Source organism: Falco naumanni, chromosome 4, assembly GCF_017639655.2.
Source record: "Falco naumanni isolate bFalNau1 chromosome 4, bFalNau1.pat, whole genome shotgun sequence".
NCBI lineage: Eukaryota > Metazoa > Chordata > Aves > Falconiformes > Falconidae > Falco > Falco naumanni.
The window spans coordinates 15,799,213-15,816,733 of NC_054057.1; the positions used below are offsets into that span (position 1 = coordinate 15,799,213).

Here is a 17,521-nt window from a genome sequence, read left to right on the forward strand (position 1 = left end):
AAAAGAAAATGAGAGGAAAACATACCCAGTTCACATTCTGATTAGGTCACAGCTGAAAGCTGGGTTGTCGGTAGCCGTTTTGTACACGGTTCTATATGATGTCTATTCAGCTGAAGCCAAGGCTGCAGGAGTGGCAGTGCTGTGAGCCGGGTGTAAGGTTCACTGCCCAGTCTGCATTGGCGAAGTTCGTTAGGATTGCCTTTACTCAGTGCTATCCATTCCTTGAACACTAAATTCAGCCATGAGAGAAAAGCAAAAAGCTGAGGCATATATAAAATAAGAAGATGTTTGTTCTTCTGCTGCTGCTGAAATATAACGTATTTTGAGATGACAAAAGCTACCGAGGATTGCTTTCTCCCCAAAAGACTTAGTTGTATAATTCAACATTGAAGTGTAACTTGTCTCGGCAAGCATTGCATGGCCAGACAAACACCGCATCACAAAGCTGGTTAACATTCAGCCACAGCAGTCGGACTCATATTTATTAAAATTTTCCCTAGGACTTGCTCTGCACTTTTAGAGAAAACTCTCTTCCCTAATTTTTTCTCAGTAGACATTGACTTCTAGGCTGTTTGTTCAAGATAAGCATCAAAATGAGGATGCAAAGGTCAATCTCTGCTGTGTTGCAGTTACAAAGAGGAACAGCCCGTTTGTCTTCCAGAGAATGTTCTCCTATCCAAATTAAACTGTTTACTTCCTATAGGAGAAAGGATTTCTTCTTTGGGAATTCAGCCTGTTTACAGGACAAACTCTCCCTTTGTTGTGGACTTATTGCTTCGCTGAAAGTTTTATCTTTTCAGCTTTCCACCTCCTTATCTCCACCTTTTAATGACAAAGGTCTGTGAGCTCATGCTTGAGGCTCTGAGCTGCTGGCTGCAGTGGGGTCTGGGCTCTGCTGCCCTGCCTGAGCCACTGCCGCCCCCGCTGCGCTGTCCTGGCTCGCCCAGCGTTAGCGCAGGCCCACCTGCATCAGCTGTTCAGGCTAATAGGGCAGGTTGTGCACCACAGCAAGAGAGGTATAAACAAGGATCTTATTCTCCCATTCCTGCTTTGGGGACAGGAACCCCTGGCAACAAAATGGAGCAGACAGCTGGGGCAGTGATTATTCTGTATTTTTTTTAAAAAAAACCAAACATGGCAACTAAACCCAAGAAAACCACCGTGGACAGCATAACTAATCTCAAATCTAATATGTTTTGTAAAAAGAAGGATGCATTAAAAATAATTGTGCTAGCATCTTTTCTCTGTTGATAGCAGTTTCTTGCTTGGGATTTTAACATTTAGCAAGCTTTTAAAATGAGGACATCTGTCATGGTGCCATCAAGGCAAAGGAGTTAGGGGAGCTGCTGCCTGCTCAGTTGGTAATTAATACTGGCTTGCCTGAGATAACACAGCTGACTGTATGGGCACCCCAGTCTTTCTACAGCACGGAGTAGAACACACCAGCGTAAATCACCAACAGCCATGGTTCAAGCCAGCCCACTTAACACTGGTATTTTGTGCGTGCATACATACATACATAGGTTTCACATTCTAGCTAAGTGGCTGGTAATTTCTTAAACTGCTTTAACTCAAGTACTTGTATTGTTTGACTCTTTACTTAATTGCATTATTTTAATTTAGCTAAAATGTTTTTAGCTATGCAATAGAAAAGATAAGCTGGAGTATCTGTGGTAGCAGTGCCAGACACAGCCTTCAGCGTGGAGAGGATGAAGTTTAAGCAGGTATTTTGTAACTTCTACATTCCTTTCTTGGCACTCTGATATATTCCTCCCTGCCTTATCCCACTTTGGTGAACCACTTGGCAGTCGCATAGGACAAAGTTGTCCTTCCTGTGCCCGTCACCCACACAGACAGCTAGTCTCATTCCCCTCACTCCATCTGCCACAAAGGATTGAGCGGAGTTGTCATGTGTTGCCCTTCTTTTTATACTGTCAGGGATGAGTTACCGGCTATTTGAGTTTATCCTTAAATAAAATGAGCCTTGGTCTTCCCTTTATTAACAGTAAAGCAATACTTTGCAGTTCACGTCACTAGTTACTGACATCGTGTTGGTCTTGCAGTCTTTGTATCTTTTTCTTTTATTGTTGATAGAAGACTGCCAGGTTGAAGAGCTTGATCCTTTTTGCTCCCTAGCATAATAAAAGCACTTCTAGCATGTGTTGGAAATGGCAGCTGATAAGAAAAGATGAAGATGACTGTACAGCACTGTATTGAGAGAAAAAGGTGACTTGTCTTCTCTTTGCAAGTTTCTGCTGTAAATTATTTAACCTTGTCTTAGAGCCTGTTTGGGTTTGTAGTTGCAGCAAAGAAACTCCTCAGTGTTTATATTCACCTGTATTTTGAAATACTATTATAAAGAACAGTAAAATGGTATTATGCTGGGGACAGATACAAGAGTTTCTCTTATGCACAAGCTGCCAGGAGCTAGAACTCAGTAGATTGATAAAAGCATGAGAAAGCTAATCGGGAACTTGTTCCTGCCAGTCGCTGATGAAACTCTGGAAGTCAGCCAAGTGTGGGTTGTGGTAGGGAGTTGTGGTAGGGAGAGGAGAATCGATATGAAATCACCAAATCACTAGTTTCTTGATGTCACTAAAATAGCAGGGCTCATAAAGGGTGAAGCATGTGGAGTCCAAGCACAACTTAATGCAACGGCAAGTGCTGACAAAAGACAAAACATGAACGTACTGACTGCTTGTGGTTATCTACAGTGTGAGATGCAGTGAGGAGGGGTGACCTCTGAAGTAACTGGGAACACTGACTTGCAACTTGGCCTAATTCATTCTACCCTACATCTTACGTTTATTTGGAATAAGTAGTGCAAGTCTGGAAGTATATGTGCGTCTGTGTTAAGTGCAGTTTTGGGTTGAGGTTTTGGTTGATGGTTGTTTTCACAACTGACATTGAAGTATTCGGTCAGTCTGCAATGGCTGCTCTGTAATGACACTGGCGGGGGTGTAGAATCAAATACGGGACCTGCTTGTGATTTCAGAGAGCAGCAAGAATGAAGAGTCCTTGTTGCAGTGGCTGCCGTGCCGCGAATGGTGTTCCTGGGGGAAGTCACTTTCCCCCTTGCTTGGAACGTGTTTGCTTTTTGAGACACCCCACACACTGATTAGCGCTGTTCTGGTATTTCTGGTATTTGGGTACTGGAAGGCCCAGTGTGATTATTAATAGATAACAGGAGATGTCTGAAAAGCAATACTGTCATGGTCAACGATGAGAAGTATGCTCTCTTTTTGCATGGACAGATGTTTTGCTTCAGGTTGTACAGTGAAACTGGCAGTTCTGAAACCCGCAACCTGTTTATTCGATTCATGATTCAAGGCCAGTGTAATTCCCAGTGACTATCGCTGTTGTTTTCGGTATGGAGTCCTAATTCATTGTTTCTGTGGGCACAAAAGGATTGCCAGACTCATTTGGTGTTTCAGTGCACTGTAATTTTACATAGTGCAATACTGTTGAGATTGCCTAGCTGTGTCATCTGTTGGGCTCATCACTGTTACTTCCTTTTGACCTCCTCTCTGTAATTGCACATGTATGACTTACTAGCTGCGGTAAAGATACTTAAATGCAACTAGGCTTGTTAAAAAAAAAATGTGAATAGACCAAAATGATTCTCTACGAGGTCAGTGAGGACCAACTAGGTAGCTGTTTGCTCTCTGCCAGCCAGGCAGAGCCATCTGTCACATGACAATGAGCAAGCATGGATTTCAGAAGTCCATTTGTTTTTATGACAGTTTTTACAATTTTATGGAAATTGGACCATTACATAAAGCATAATTTTCCTCAGAAATTGGTGTTTTATAGACTTATATCCCTGTTCAGTCATTTACATTTCTAGTTGCTTTTTACATAAAAAGCATCATTATATGTATGCTTTTCCCCTAATAAAAAATCTTCAGAGCTTTTGTTTTGCTTTGTTGGGTTTTTTTCAGTATATAAAATACTATCCGTGTTTGGTATTTAAGGAGAACCTCAAGGGTTCTATGCCCAAGCTTTAAGTGTTCACATAAACCAAGTCTATAGGGGCTACAAAGGAACTAATGTCTAGTGCTTTGATATTTAGCTCAAAATGGTAAATCATAATGGTTTTCTAACAAGATTTTGCTACTCTTTTTATTTTCTAAGTCTGTATTTTTTATAATCTGTGTTAGTTTTTAATTTAACTCATTATTTTCCTGCTTTTTTTTGGAATGGTAAATATAACACATTAAGTCAAATTGTACAGATATTTAGTTGTTGAAGTCTTGTGTTCGAGTCCAGATTCTGACCAGTGTGAGCATGAGCTTGCCAATTTTGTTTCATCCTCCATGAAAGTTAATCAATGCCATATAAAGGTTTGGCTCAGGGGAGGCTAGGGATTTTGCATACTAGATCAGACTTGAATTGCACTGCTAGATCTGTGTAATGACAACTTTGACAGCATCTGTTCACATCGCTCTGCCTTTGTCAAGGCACAGTAGTCTTTTCCGTATGAGAAGCATTTCAAAGCAGGACAAGGGACAATGTCAAGTTGGAGGTATTACTTTTTGGAGGCTGTATGCATTAAAAATCAAATTCCTCAGTAAACTGCAACTTCTTGACAGTTTGTAGGGGTTTGGCCAGTTCACCTGAGCATCACAGGCATGGCTGCTCAAGGGTTTGTGTCCTTAGATATAGAAGTATTTCTGAAATTGGTAATTGCTTGGTTGCTTGCATATTTCTCTTGTATGGTAATTGCCATTTAAAGGTCAACACTTTCCAATATGTTCTGGGTGTCACTGGTTTTCCTAATAGTGAGAAGATGAGTTATCTGTGGTAGTGATTCTTACCCTTACAAGTGTATAAATATTTGAAATTGTTTGAATTGTCATAGCATGAAATATGTCAGTGAAACATCTAGGTTCAGCTGTACTAGGTGAACATGAAAAAAACAAGTACGTGAAAAGAAAAGGCGGCCATCCCTAACCCATGGAACTTATCAGTGAAAGTTGGCTATAACTCAAAAAAACCGCCACTTTGCAGTCAGACTGTTTTGTGGGTTTATGGGGAGATATAAGGGATTACATGCTGGAATTCAGGGATCTTAAAAACGAGTTGAATTATTAGGCCATAAAAGACAGCAGCACTGGAAAAAGTCTCAGGGATCAACATTTAAGAGGGACTGGGAGTTACTGTGAGAAGCTATTTTAGGAGAAAAGCTGATGAAGAGAAAGTGACTGTGATGGATACTTGAATGTGAGAGATGCAGGGAATGATGAACTTGAGGGGAGATCTGGATATGCAGAGAAACTGTCTGTTGTTTCGGTGTGTGTTCATAGCTGCTTTTAGAGGGTTTTGCTCTAAGACACCCAGGAGCCTCTATAATAGCTCCTAAAGGAACATAAATGTAGGATCTGAGCTTAAACTGGACCTGCTGTGGTAATAAAAAATTATTCTAGTGAATTTCCCTGTTCCTTTTGTAAGGGGGAAGTCGTAAGAGACCACAAGGTTGAGGTGTACGTGGGAGGTGGTAGTCTCATCAGATCCAGCAAGGTTAAGGACAGGCATCTGCCTGGGAGCTGCAGGAATAGGGATCTGAGGGGCTTGCAAGGTCTGTGTAAGATCAGTATGTGGCCCTGTTTTGCTAAAGCTGATGTCTGAGGCCAGCTGGGATCATTATTTGGACAGGGTGGAAACTAGTCTGAAGTGGTACCTCAGGGAGTTGTTGGCATGCAGGTGACAGATGAACCTGTGTTTGCACATGAGATCACCAGCAACAGGTTGGCAAGTGTTTATTTTTAATGTCGTATTGACGTTGGGCTGGCTTATGAGCATGTGTAACTTGTCGACACGGCAACACTATGTGGAAGTCTCCTGTAGCACCTTTGAGACACCTTTAGCCAGACAGGACTGCCATTTGCTTTTGCTAATGGAGTTGCTGTGGACAGCTGGTTCTAATGGACGTGAAGAGGTTGCCCTATCCAGTTCTGTTAAGTCAAATGTTTTAAACTAAGTAGTTACAGAGGATGGAAACTGCAATAATGGGTATTTTGTGGGTTATAAAGACATCTTGTATTGGAAGTGAGCTGGGAACACTGCTCACAATAAAAAAATGAATAAAAAATAATGAAACAAGACAGAGAGCGGCCTTCCGTTCAATAATTACCCCATGGTTTTACGAACCTTCTCTTATGCTTAGGACAATGCCCCTTAGATTTGGTAATTTTACAACTTCACAACAATCACAGAGGATGCCTTTGTGTGCGTTGTGTATACGCTGAAGGGCAGAGAATAGTCTCAAAGTGGAAGGTGTCAAGAAATGTCCAAAATCAATTAACCATTATCTAGTGTGTGGGAGATGTTCCTTGTCTCTCTGTGAACAGTCCTCGAGACAGCGTGGCTCTCAGGCTGCCAGGGAAACTGGTACGTTTCCAAGTTACCGGTGGAAATTGCTTTGAACTCAGAATAAACCTGCACACACATACAAATTAGAAGAAAACAAAACATGTCAAATGAAATCTTGGCCTTATCAAAGTCAAAAGGAGTTTGCTGCTGACTTCAGTGGAACAAGAATTTTTTTCCATAAAGAGGGGAAAAAAAAGATTTTTGAACTCTAAAATCAGAGCTAAGCTGTCTGATGTAGGGTGGTGGTTTTTTTTTGTCACAGATACCTGCTTGTTTTCACATGTATTTGCAGGATCTGAAGGCCACAAAGCCTTTGTAATTGTGTGTCTGCAATCCCTGCCTGCAATATGCTTGCCAAAGCACACCTGGAACACTCATGCTTTTGTAACTTTCATTTCTTGTTTTTATGGTCCAGCAACATTGCTCAGACCTGTTCAAATGAGTTGGCCATTAGTAACGTAAATATAACTTGTCCGACTTGATTTGTTCTTCCCACATACACGTTCTGTGTCTGTCTCCCTGGCTGCACCGTGTGTAGAGAGGAGCATCAAGGAAGCATGCTGTGATGGGGAGGGGAATGCCAAGGAGGTTTTTACCCTTTTAGAATGAGCTCTCATACATTACGGAGAGCAAAAATAACTTGTGGCCGTCCCAGTGAGCATGCAGTGTCTCCGCATGCACACTGTCCTCAGGTGTTCCCCTGCTATACTTGCATAACCTGGCAATCATCAATTTTCATTATACAACCTGCAGGTTGGTTGCACCTTAGCGCTTTGAAGGCTGCAATCCCATGTACCTGCTGAGAGCATGTCTAATAAATGCCAGATTGAACACCTCACAAAAGACCATTGTCTATATCTGGGATTTTTCTTGCCAGTTTTAGTTGGTTTGGTTTTATTTTAAAAAAAAAATATTCCTGCCACAGGTATAAAATTGGCTTACTACCTCAAGTGCTCCCATGGTAAACTGGGAATTTGTGCTTAACTTCTCCGACCTGGAGAGCCGTGCTGCCTCTCGTCTCCCTGCCGAGCCCCTGTGCCATGGTGTTACGCACTCATGGCGTGGGAATGGTCCAAACCTCCCTGGCTAGTGGAAACCGTGCTGCTGCAACAAAAATGTGACCTTCACCTGCCCAGGAAAGGGGAGAGGACTACAGGAGAGCACAGGAGCCCGTAGCCTGCTGTGGGGCACTGAGAAAAGGGTTGGAGTTGTGGTGTCCACCATCTGGACTATGAGTTTTCATTTGCTGTGTTAGCAGTCCGAGCTCCAGAGAGGAGAGGGAATTCGGGTAACTTCATGCTCAACATGCGGATTTCCGTGTCCCTTGGCAACTATGTGCTCCCTGTGCACCGTGCAGATATCTCAGTCTCAACTTGGGGTTCCTCTTTGGGGGCTGACACCTAAAACGTAATTGTTGCAGCTTCTGCTTAATAGGGGCTCCTAATGCTTTATTGGCTCTGGCCCTTCATCATGGAAAGTGGTGCTACGTTCCTTTCTAAGAGTAATTAAGCGTGCAGACCTGCAGAAGTGACAGATCTGTTTGATCTGTCATAGGAAGTGATGGATCCATTTGTTATACCTCCTCTGGGCACTGCCAGCTTAATGTATATGCTTGGAGAGGGATTTGTAATGAAAGAAATATTTATATTTAGTAAGCCTGAGCACAATCACTGGGTCTGTTAGTTTTATTTCACATAGACGCTCACCAGAATGTGTCCCTGTTTGCAGTACCATGCTCCCCGTGAAGGAGGAATGGCTGCATATTTCTGGCCGTGTTGTCATGAGTGGTGAATGACAAACCAAGTGACATGTTCTGTTTGATTACTGCAGTGCTTGCGAATAGCTCAGCGCTGGCAGCCTGGGAAGAAAAATACCGTTAAATGTCCTGAGATAAGTTGTAAGATGGGCCACAACACTGGAAGGTTTTCTCCTCCTCCAGCCCAGGCGCTGTGCCTCATTTCTGAAGTTGCTGTCCCATTGACTTCCTTGCTGGGCTTTCATGTCAGCTATAGCAATGTTTTTGATACCAGTGTGTTTTGTGACATTTGTTCCTTAAAAAGTGGGAATAAGGTCACACTAAGCAGCTGTGAATAGCCATCAGCTTTCAGTTACCACCAGCCCGGATGGCATTTGAAACAGCAGCTTTGGGTGGGGATGAAAGGCTCTGTGTCCTACTGGCAGTGCCTTCAGCCAGCCAAAGGTGGAAGCAGGAGTGAGAAGTCTGAGGTGCACATTTAAAATTGCAGGGACAGCATTTACTACGGAGACTTTATTTGAAATAGTGTCTAGAGGGCAATAGGAGTGTGTTTGTTTAATTTTTTTTATTCTGAAAACTTGATTTTTTTAAAGTATATTTCATGTCATACATGGGGTCCCAGTTAATGCACAGAAAAAAATGTGTTGCTGATTGGTTTTACTGCAGGACTAGCTGAAGATACGACTCCCATTCACAGAAAAGCCTCCAGCTGGGAAAAAAAGTGATACTTTATTCACAGCATGTGTTTATATTCGGCTGATGCTAACATTGGACCTATAAGTGTCTGGTGGTTCTGATAAACCAGCCCACAGCTGCTCCCGTGTTACTCATCTGGCTGCTCTCAGCCAGTGTTGGTAAGATTGAGCAAGAACTTGAGCTCACTAATCCTGCAAAGGTAATTAGCTTAATTGTGTTAAATTTTGAGGAAAAAGTAAGGAAGCATCACTTTATGAGGTTAATATACGTGTGTTTGGGAAAGAGAAAAAGCCAATTTCTGAGAAAGAGCATTTATGAAATGCCTTGCTTGTATCTGTGTATTTTGTATCGCAGGCACAGTGATGGCTTGTGGAAAAGCATCCGTTGAGCATGGAAATGGTAAACATCTCTAGCAGCTGTCTATTTGATAACACTTGAAGGTGCAGCTAAATATGCTCCTGAGGCCTTTTCTTCAACCAAAACCAGTTTCAAATAGAAAGCTCCTTATTTATACCTAGTCAATATTTTGCATTGTTTCCCAGTTTACTTCGCAGTCATCAAGCTTACAGTTTACTTGAAATCCCAACAAAGCAGGAGAATTTACTTCTTTTCAAAATGGTGAAAGAGTAGTTTACTACTAAGGTCATTTAACTCAGCCATAAATTACAGAATGAATTATGACTAATCAGAGAAAGCAGTTCAGTATTATGAAACCAGCCTTAAGAAGAGTAATCGTCCCTTAAGTTTCCATGCTTTCTTGAAACTTGAATTGCAAAAATCACTTCTTAGACCAAGAATCCAAAATTCCTCAATTTATTAGTGAAGACAGTCTTCCAGCGAATGTTTTATATTACATCTTTTCCTGCACTCGCCTTTAGCAGCACTATAATACCTGAACAGCTCTCCTAAATTTTAGGAAATACTGATATTTACGTGTCAGTTACGGTATTCCTTATGGCTTATCCTCGTTCAATAGAATTGAAGAGAGGAAAACTCCTGAATGGCTCTTGGCTTAATAAAGAAAAGTAATTTTGAAATTCTTCTTAAATTGCAGTTAGTGTACAACTAAACTGAGATTTAATTACATTTTTAATTAAAGAAATAGCTATTGATTATGTCATTGAGTATGTGTTGTAGCCAGCCCTAACGAATAGCAATATTACCAGAGATCATGAAACTAGTTGTTAAAATTCCAAGTGAATGAGAACTAGAGCTGGTACGGATAAAAGGCACAGCAATGTTGGGCAGACGAAAAAGATAAACTAAAGTGAAAAATACATTAATTTTTAAAGTTTTGGTTACTGATGTGTTTATGTCCTGCCATAATTTTTATCTAGGGAAGGAAATATGAAGACAAAACCCGAACAATGTTTAAATGAGAAAAATGGGTAAAGTTTTATCTTGGGCCTTGAAAGTGAAGTGTGTTTCAGACAATATTTCTCGTGAGCTTTATGTGAAGCAGGATGCAATCTGTTGTGTGGGAGAGAGCTTTCTGATCACTTGGGGCGCGACCAGATCTGCTACGCAGACTGTCAGCACAGCGTGGGTGGCTGGGGTCCAGCCGGCGGCAGGGCTCGCCCCGTGTTCGACCTGCAGCTTTCCTCCTGCCTCAGTTCATCCTCTCCCAGGCCTGCGGTGTGGATGCCTGGGGGTAGATAGAAAGCAGTTTTCTGGACGCTGGTGATCGAGAGTGGGTGGGCAAACCCCAGCTGCCCACGGAAACCCGTACAGCCACGTTTTTGTCTGTGCAAGCTCCCCATGCAGGTGGCGCTGGGTTCTGTTCCTCACCAGCACCCCTTGGCTTGTATGAAGCTGTTAGCTGAGGCTCTCAAGAAGATGTGTCCTAAATTTGTTTTAGACTTAATTTAAACAGTCTGCAGGCTGCGCATGATGTTAAAAGCCTGATCCTTTCCCTCCTTGTGGTACCATTTTTAGTGCTGAAAGGATCTTATTGAAGCATTTTATTAGATAGGGGAGTAGCCCCTATGGATAGGTATCGCGGGAGCCTATTGCTTTTGTGGCTGAGAGCTGCTCTGAACAGTGAAGTATAATAGGGAGATGGGGTAGATGATCTCATGCGTCTTTCTGTCTGTCACGATTGCTGTGCGTATAAAGCCGTTTTAAGCCTTTCCATTCAAATGCATTGTATCCACAGAAATGTATTCTTAATAATGACACACGGCATGCTGCAACACAGGCAAGCGTATAGTCAGACCCAGTGACTCAGTTGGACTAAGCTATTGTTTGAAATAGAGCGTTTTAGAATTAAAACTTTTTATTGGTACCAGATTTTATAACAGCATATTTTGAATGTTCTGTTTATGTATAATGCACGAAGGCCAGTTTGTTAAAAGACTGAGAGAGTTGTACAGATGTCAGCACTCAAGAGTTAGAAAGTATTAGAATCAGAGATATCTGTAACCTTTATTTGACCTGGTAGTTTTATGAAGCATGATGCAGTCCCGGTGACCTTCCTCCCCCCATGACCTCTGGCTCTTTTAAGTGTGCAGGATAAACAAGGGGTGTGAATGCAGCAAGCACAGAGCGCTGCAGGGCTGCAGGTTACGGGGAGGCATTGGGCAGAGGCATGAGCACTCTTTAGGAACGGAAAGCAACATTTATGGTGAAAGCACTTTTCGCCCTGTATTGCAGCTGTGTTGTTACTGTTAGATGTGGTGGTGTTCTCACATTCAGAAGCCAGATTATGAAACGTCTTCTGTGTCTAACGGGTGATAAATACAGAAGAGTGGATTACTGAAACATCAGCTGAAAGGGTCAGATATAAACCTCAAGAGAGTAAAAAGGTTTAATGACCTGTAATCAGGATTTACCAATGGTTTGTACTCAGGTAATGGCATCACTTTTTTTCCAACACACAGGATGCATTTTAGTTTACTTCGTTCCCTGCTACTGCTTAACTACAGGATGTTATGATTATAGATGTGGTGACACTGTTGTTGCAGAATCACTGCTGATAAATTATGGTGGGATGGCAGCTGTAAATACAGCTTCTCTTGTGATTTAAGAGGGAGATGTGAAGGTGTATCGCCCAGATGCTTGATCGATGGTAAATAGGGCCAGCCACAGCACGCTACAGCTTAAAAGTCCTTGCCAATTTTGGGGATTAGAAGTCATTATTTCAAGCATTAACCCCTCCAGTATCAAAATAATCAGCTGCTCTGGTACTCCTCTTTTCCCTTCTCTTCCGCCAAGTTTTATTTACCTTTGCAAGCAGGAACTGACATGCAAGCCTTTTTTTTCAGTGATGTTTTGAGATACAGGAGCTTCTTCAGCAAGCTGCCAAGTATTCAGTGTGCTTGTGCCACAGTGCCATGCAACTTCATGTCACATCCCCTGTGACCTTCCCATTCACCTGCTTAACTGGTCAGGAAACTTGCAGCCACTTGGAGCTGTGTAGTTATACTACTTAAGGCTGGAGAAACAATAAACAAGTCATTACATATCAGTGTGATAAAACACATCAGCAGCAATGTCAGCTGTAATCAGGGCTCACTTGATGCAAAAGGGCATATAGCTTTGGTCACTCAGTCCCCTGCTCTGTAGGTGACAGTCCTGTGCAGTTAATATACCTAATGACTGATGAGGGGCAAGAAAAATTTCAATGTGCAGCTGCCAACACCACAGTGATTTTAACCTGGCTCCTCTCAGAGAAACCCCACGCGTCCTCATCTGAAGGCTGATGCACGCTCGCTTATTTTTTCCCTGAAGTGAGAAATGAAAATTGCTGCCTTCCCAAGATCTCCCTGGAATTCAGACTAAATGGGGCTTGTATTTGCATTGGTACAAGGACGAAATCAGGATTGGCAGACTGTGATGTGTGAATTTGCACACGTACAGGGACTCAGAACAAGAATGAATCTTGTTAATTAAGCCAAGACATTTTAGATGGTCTGTGCCTAAAATTCAGTCCTGTTCAGTAAAGGGGCTTTCTCTTAGGTCTCTTTAATGTCACATTCCATTTACAGTTGTAATAAATGCTGTAACTTGTTTCCCTCTCCCCTACCCCACGAAAAATGACAGAGAGGAATTTCTTGCTAAGCCTTTGATAACGGTTCTTTCTTTTTGTTCCAGGTAACTTCAAACAAGAAGTGCTCAGAGAGCCTGAAGAATGATGGCGATGCTCTTATCCAAACTCTAGAGAGCCTGGCCCAAACTGCCAGGTGAGTTCCCTCAGGCTTCCAGGAATTTCCAGGGCTGAGAGCACTCACCTCCTCTTTTGTCTGTAATAGTCTACGCCTTCTGTGTAGTATAAGCTGCTCAGGTTTCTGTCCCTGGCCCCTCTCCCTGCACTGCTCTCCTCCAAACTCCTCTGTTCTGAGCTTGCTGGCGTTTCTGCCATGTCGTCGTCACGCTTTGATCCCCAGCTGCGGAGAGCCGCAGTGTGCTGCAGTCCAGCTCAATGTGTGTGCACGTGTCGTTTTTTTGGTGGTTTTTTTTAATGTATCATTTTGTTCCAAACCCTTGGTCTCTATAATCAGGTACTGGTCAGTAGCTCTTGGCGGAGCGGGCTAGGTGCACAAGGTGACATTTGTGCCCTGTTTTAAAGTAACTGTGTTTGGTGCGCTTGCACGCTGATGACTTGCAGCTGAAGAACAACTGCTTTTGTTTAAGAATACCTGTGGCTTCTCTGAGAAGGCACAAGACTTAGAGGAATGCTGTGGCCTCCTTTCAAGAACAGAGGTGCTAGTACCAACAAGTTGGCCAAACCTCAGCTCATCTGTAGACTTTCCCTCATCTAATTCCCCTTGGATATACGAATTAATGACTTACTGTTCTCTGCCCCTCAAAACAAATTTTGCACTCTTTCTGTGGTCCGTTCAACTTCATTTTATTCCCGGTTGAACTAAAATTCATAGAGAAATTGTAGTTTATAGATCAGTTTTTAAAACTGGTAAGAGAATCTTTTCAGTGCTCTTTATGCTCCCAAACACAGGCTTTGTATGGGTCAGCTGTCTGGGGAAATCGGCTCCTTGACATTATGGCAGGGTGTACCCTGTGTAGGAAGGAAGGAAGGGGGGATGTGGGCAGATGTGCATAGGAGATGCTGGGATGCGGTGAGTGTAAGGAGATGCACACTGAGGACTAACCAAACCTGTTGAGAACAGTCTGCATCCTTCTTGCATACTCAGCTGCTGACTCACAGGTTTTTGTATGACACATTAAATTATTTAACTAAAATAAAACGTCAGCTCTCCCGAGGAGAGACACTGGCACTGCCACTGAAAAAGACAGTGGGAAAAGATGGGGTTTCCTCTTTTAGAACTAGCTTTCACTCTGTTTTGTAGCATTTCAGCATTAGATGCACTAGACAGCTCAGCCGCTGTCTTTGAGCCTGCTTTTCTGACTGTCAGTAATTGTCTGTTATCTCCACATTTCTGTACTGAGAAACCCAGATACTACAGAGCCCCAGATACACAGCACTCGCTCTTACTTGACACAAGATGCTCAGTAGACCAAATTCTAGCTGATGCCAGTGACAAGTGTTTTGATACATGAGGGTGAGCCAAGTTCCTCTGCTGTGCCGAGCTCCCGCACTGCAGCAGCGACAGGGGAGCCCCCGGCAGCTCACAGATTTCATTTCCCCTCCTCCCCGTATTTAGGGAACACATGTCCCTATCTGTTTGCCTCCAGAGGAAACTGAAAGGGATTCCATCTGGATCTTGGGGCTGTAATGGACTCAGACACGGATAGACTGGCAATGGGCAGGCAGGAGAAGCCTGGGGTTAGCAAGCTTTACCAGGTTTGGCTGAATGGCTGTTTTGTTTGTGGAGGTTACGGATATTCTGCCGTCTCCCCAGATTCCCTTACGTGGCATCTTTCCCAGAATATTCCTGATGACCTAATAAACTTGGTCTCCTCGTCTGTGCTTTGAACTGGTTTAAGAAGCCTCTCTGTCTCTGGCAGAACAGAATACGTTTTAGAGAAGGCTACAACCGAGATCCTGGATCTAAGCCATCCTCTGAGCAGTCTAAGATCCCAGGCCCTTCCACCCACATGTTATCTCTGGGTTGAAGTGATTGAGGAATGTTTTTGCTTTGCTCATTTCTTACAGACGGGTTTCTAATATTCTCCCCTGCCTGTGTGGCAGAAGGAGGGTTCCAGCCAAGCAGTCAGGTGCCAAGAGGGGCACGGCTCGGAGGGCAGGCTGGAGGGTGGGCTGCTGCCAGTGCTCCCCTGCTGCCGTGCCGCAGCCGCGGATTGCCAGGCTCCCTCGGCGGTACATCCTCAGCTGGCCAGGGCAGGCAGCGTGCAGAGCGACACACAACCAGCCCAATCTGCTTCCTAGCTACGTGGAAGCAAATCTACGCTTGAAAATGTGGGATCGTAGCCATTTGTTTTTCAGTGAAGACAGTTGCCAGAAGACGAATTTGTTTCAGATAACTACATTTTCTGGTTTAAACTGCTGCTCATTAAGACATTGGCTTACATAGTGTGGACTGATCATTTGAGTTTCCTGGCTAGCTCTGCGCTCCCCAAAGCGCAGCGTGCCGGTAGGTATTTGTCATTAGAAGCAGCTGAGGAAGTTGCAGATTGATCTACCAGTGTCCTTCCTGAGCTGAAGACGAGGGATGATAGTCTGTTAAAAAAGACTTGTTGCTGTGGACTAGCAGTGATCTGTTAGAGCCTCTGTTCTAATGCTAGAAAAAACATGTGTTTCCAGAAAGAAAAATCAGGCAAAATATGTATAATAAAAACAGGTGAGGAAGCCAAGGGCTCCACCATTCAATCTCGAGGAAGCCAAGAGCTCCACCATTCAACCTCAGACCTGCAGAACTGCGTGTGGTGGGGCAGTCGGTCCTCTTGCAGTGTCTAGAGCGGAGCTGCCTCCCCGCGTGGGGCAGCGCTGTGGGAAGAGGGCTGTGTGGGGGAACATGGAAGTGTGCGTGTGTGTAGCTTCGTGGGGGGCATGATAAATTGGGTCTTCTTTTTACAGAGGAGATTGAGTGAGGTAGCAGGTACTGTGAATTCATTTTTACACAAGATTTTGCTAGAAGGCAGAATTGCTCATTGCATGTTACTGCTTAATAGAAAAGCGGGGTATACAGTGCAGTTAATGGCTATTAAGAATTTTCCAGCATAGATAAAGGCAAATGTGGAATTTGAACTCATGAGGACATCTAATAGATGTTACTGTTGTTACTGTTTTTAATTCCTAGCTCTCACGCTGATGTTGCTGTTGCTTCCTTGGCATTTGAAATTCTGAGAACGGTGGGACGTGAAAATATCAAGACTACCAAGTGAACTGTTTTTGACCAGCTTACCAAAATGCGCAAGTTGCGTATGCTGCTCAGCACTGCAGTCCTGCAGGAACATCTTCAAACGAGCAGAGCAGATGTAACTAATTTAGCAAGCTGAGCTGTAGCTGCATATGGGCGTATGTGTGAATTTGGGAGGCTTCGGGAAGGGAGGGAAACTGTTTTTGGGGGTGTTTGTTTGTTTGTTCTTTAAATCCCTGTAAGGATGAATTCTTCATCACTACTTTACCTTGCTGGAATTATGTGATATAGCTCAAGTATTTGACAGCCAGAGATTGAAAAGTGTAAATTAAATAAGTAGTATAGTTATTTCACAATACAGACATAAAGTGTTTCATTATTTTAAGCTGCTTGTTAGAAATGTTCATTTATCTTTTGGACCAGGTGAGTGCCTTGGCTGTTCATCTTAAGGGGTCACCTCATGGCTAGGGCTGGCACTAGACAATACCTTTTTATCAAGAAAGACAACATTCTTCATCGCACACAACCAGAAGCAGCCCCTGTGGTCCCGTAGAGGTGGTGTGTGTATACGTGGCGTGCAAGCAGGATGGATTTTTATCAGGTTTTTACCCAGTAGTGTGGGGTTTTTTTGTGAGACTGTGTGCCCCTCTGCTGCCTAGCGCTGCACAGCTTACGCTGCACTGGCGGAGCGGTGTTCTCAGCTGCCAGCACTCCCAGCTGGAGCTCCTCTTTTAAAATAGGTGAGACTATGAGCCTGGCAGTTTGTCATTTATCCCCAGTAAAAGTCAATACCCTAGGAAGGGTCCCCCTGAGCTAGCAGGTGCCACAGCGTGTAAAGAATTAGATTTTTCTTCTCCGTGCGTGCCCTGAGCGAGCACAGCATGGCCAAGTCTGGTACTATGGCCACTTCTTCCCCGACGTTCCTCTTCCAAAGCAGCAACTGCACATTCCTGCCACGCCGACCGAACGCAGGTGCCTCATGAGAGCTGCTGCTACAAGCCTGCTCTTGGGACAGCCCGGTTCTCTGGTGTGTGGAGGTGAGCAAACACCCCAGGTAAAAAAACCATTTCACCTTGTACATTTTACAGGAATTGTTTTAAGTTACTTTAAATACCGCTATTTCTCATAGCTTAACAGCTGGCGTTAGAGCTGGAGTTAATAGGAACAGGGAAGAGCTAAGTGGTGGCTGTTGCTTGGTGGTGTTTTATCGTAATGGTCTTGTAGCAGGAGTGTGGCCGAGAGGAACAAAGCTGAACCGCTGGGTGAGCCTTGCCCCTTCGCTCTGCTGGCGAGAGCGTGGGCAGTCTGCTCTGTGGCTTTGTTCAGCTCTCATCATCTCGGCATCCCAACTTCAGCCACGATCCTTTGCAGCCAAGGCCCCCTCTGATCTTCTGCCGGCAAACTGCCGCGCTGAAGTGGAACTGCCTGGGAGTGTTTGTTCTTGGCAGAGGCTGGTGAC

The 17,521-nt window shown here is 43.7% G+C and overlaps 1 protein-coding gene across 3 annotated transcripts in view; it reads left to right on the plus strand.

The window, feature by feature from the left end:
• Window positions 1–16,415, plus strand: part of ULK4 (unc-51 like kinase 4) — a 246,219-nt gene extending 229,804 nt beyond the window's left edge. For all 3 annotated transcript variants that reach the window (XM_040589959.1, XM_040589958.1, XM_040589957.1), the window contains exons 36-37: window positions 12,917–13,005; window positions 16,003–16,415. In XM_040589959.1, the coding sequence (XP_040445893.1) occupies window positions 12,917–13,005; window positions 16,003–16,087 (174 nt within the window). In that variant the 3' untranslated portion in view covers window positions 16,088–16,415. The remainder of the gene's footprint in view (window positions 1–12,916; window positions 13,006–16,002) is intronic.
• The last annotated feature ends 1,106 nt before the right edge of the window (window positions 16,416–17,521 follow it).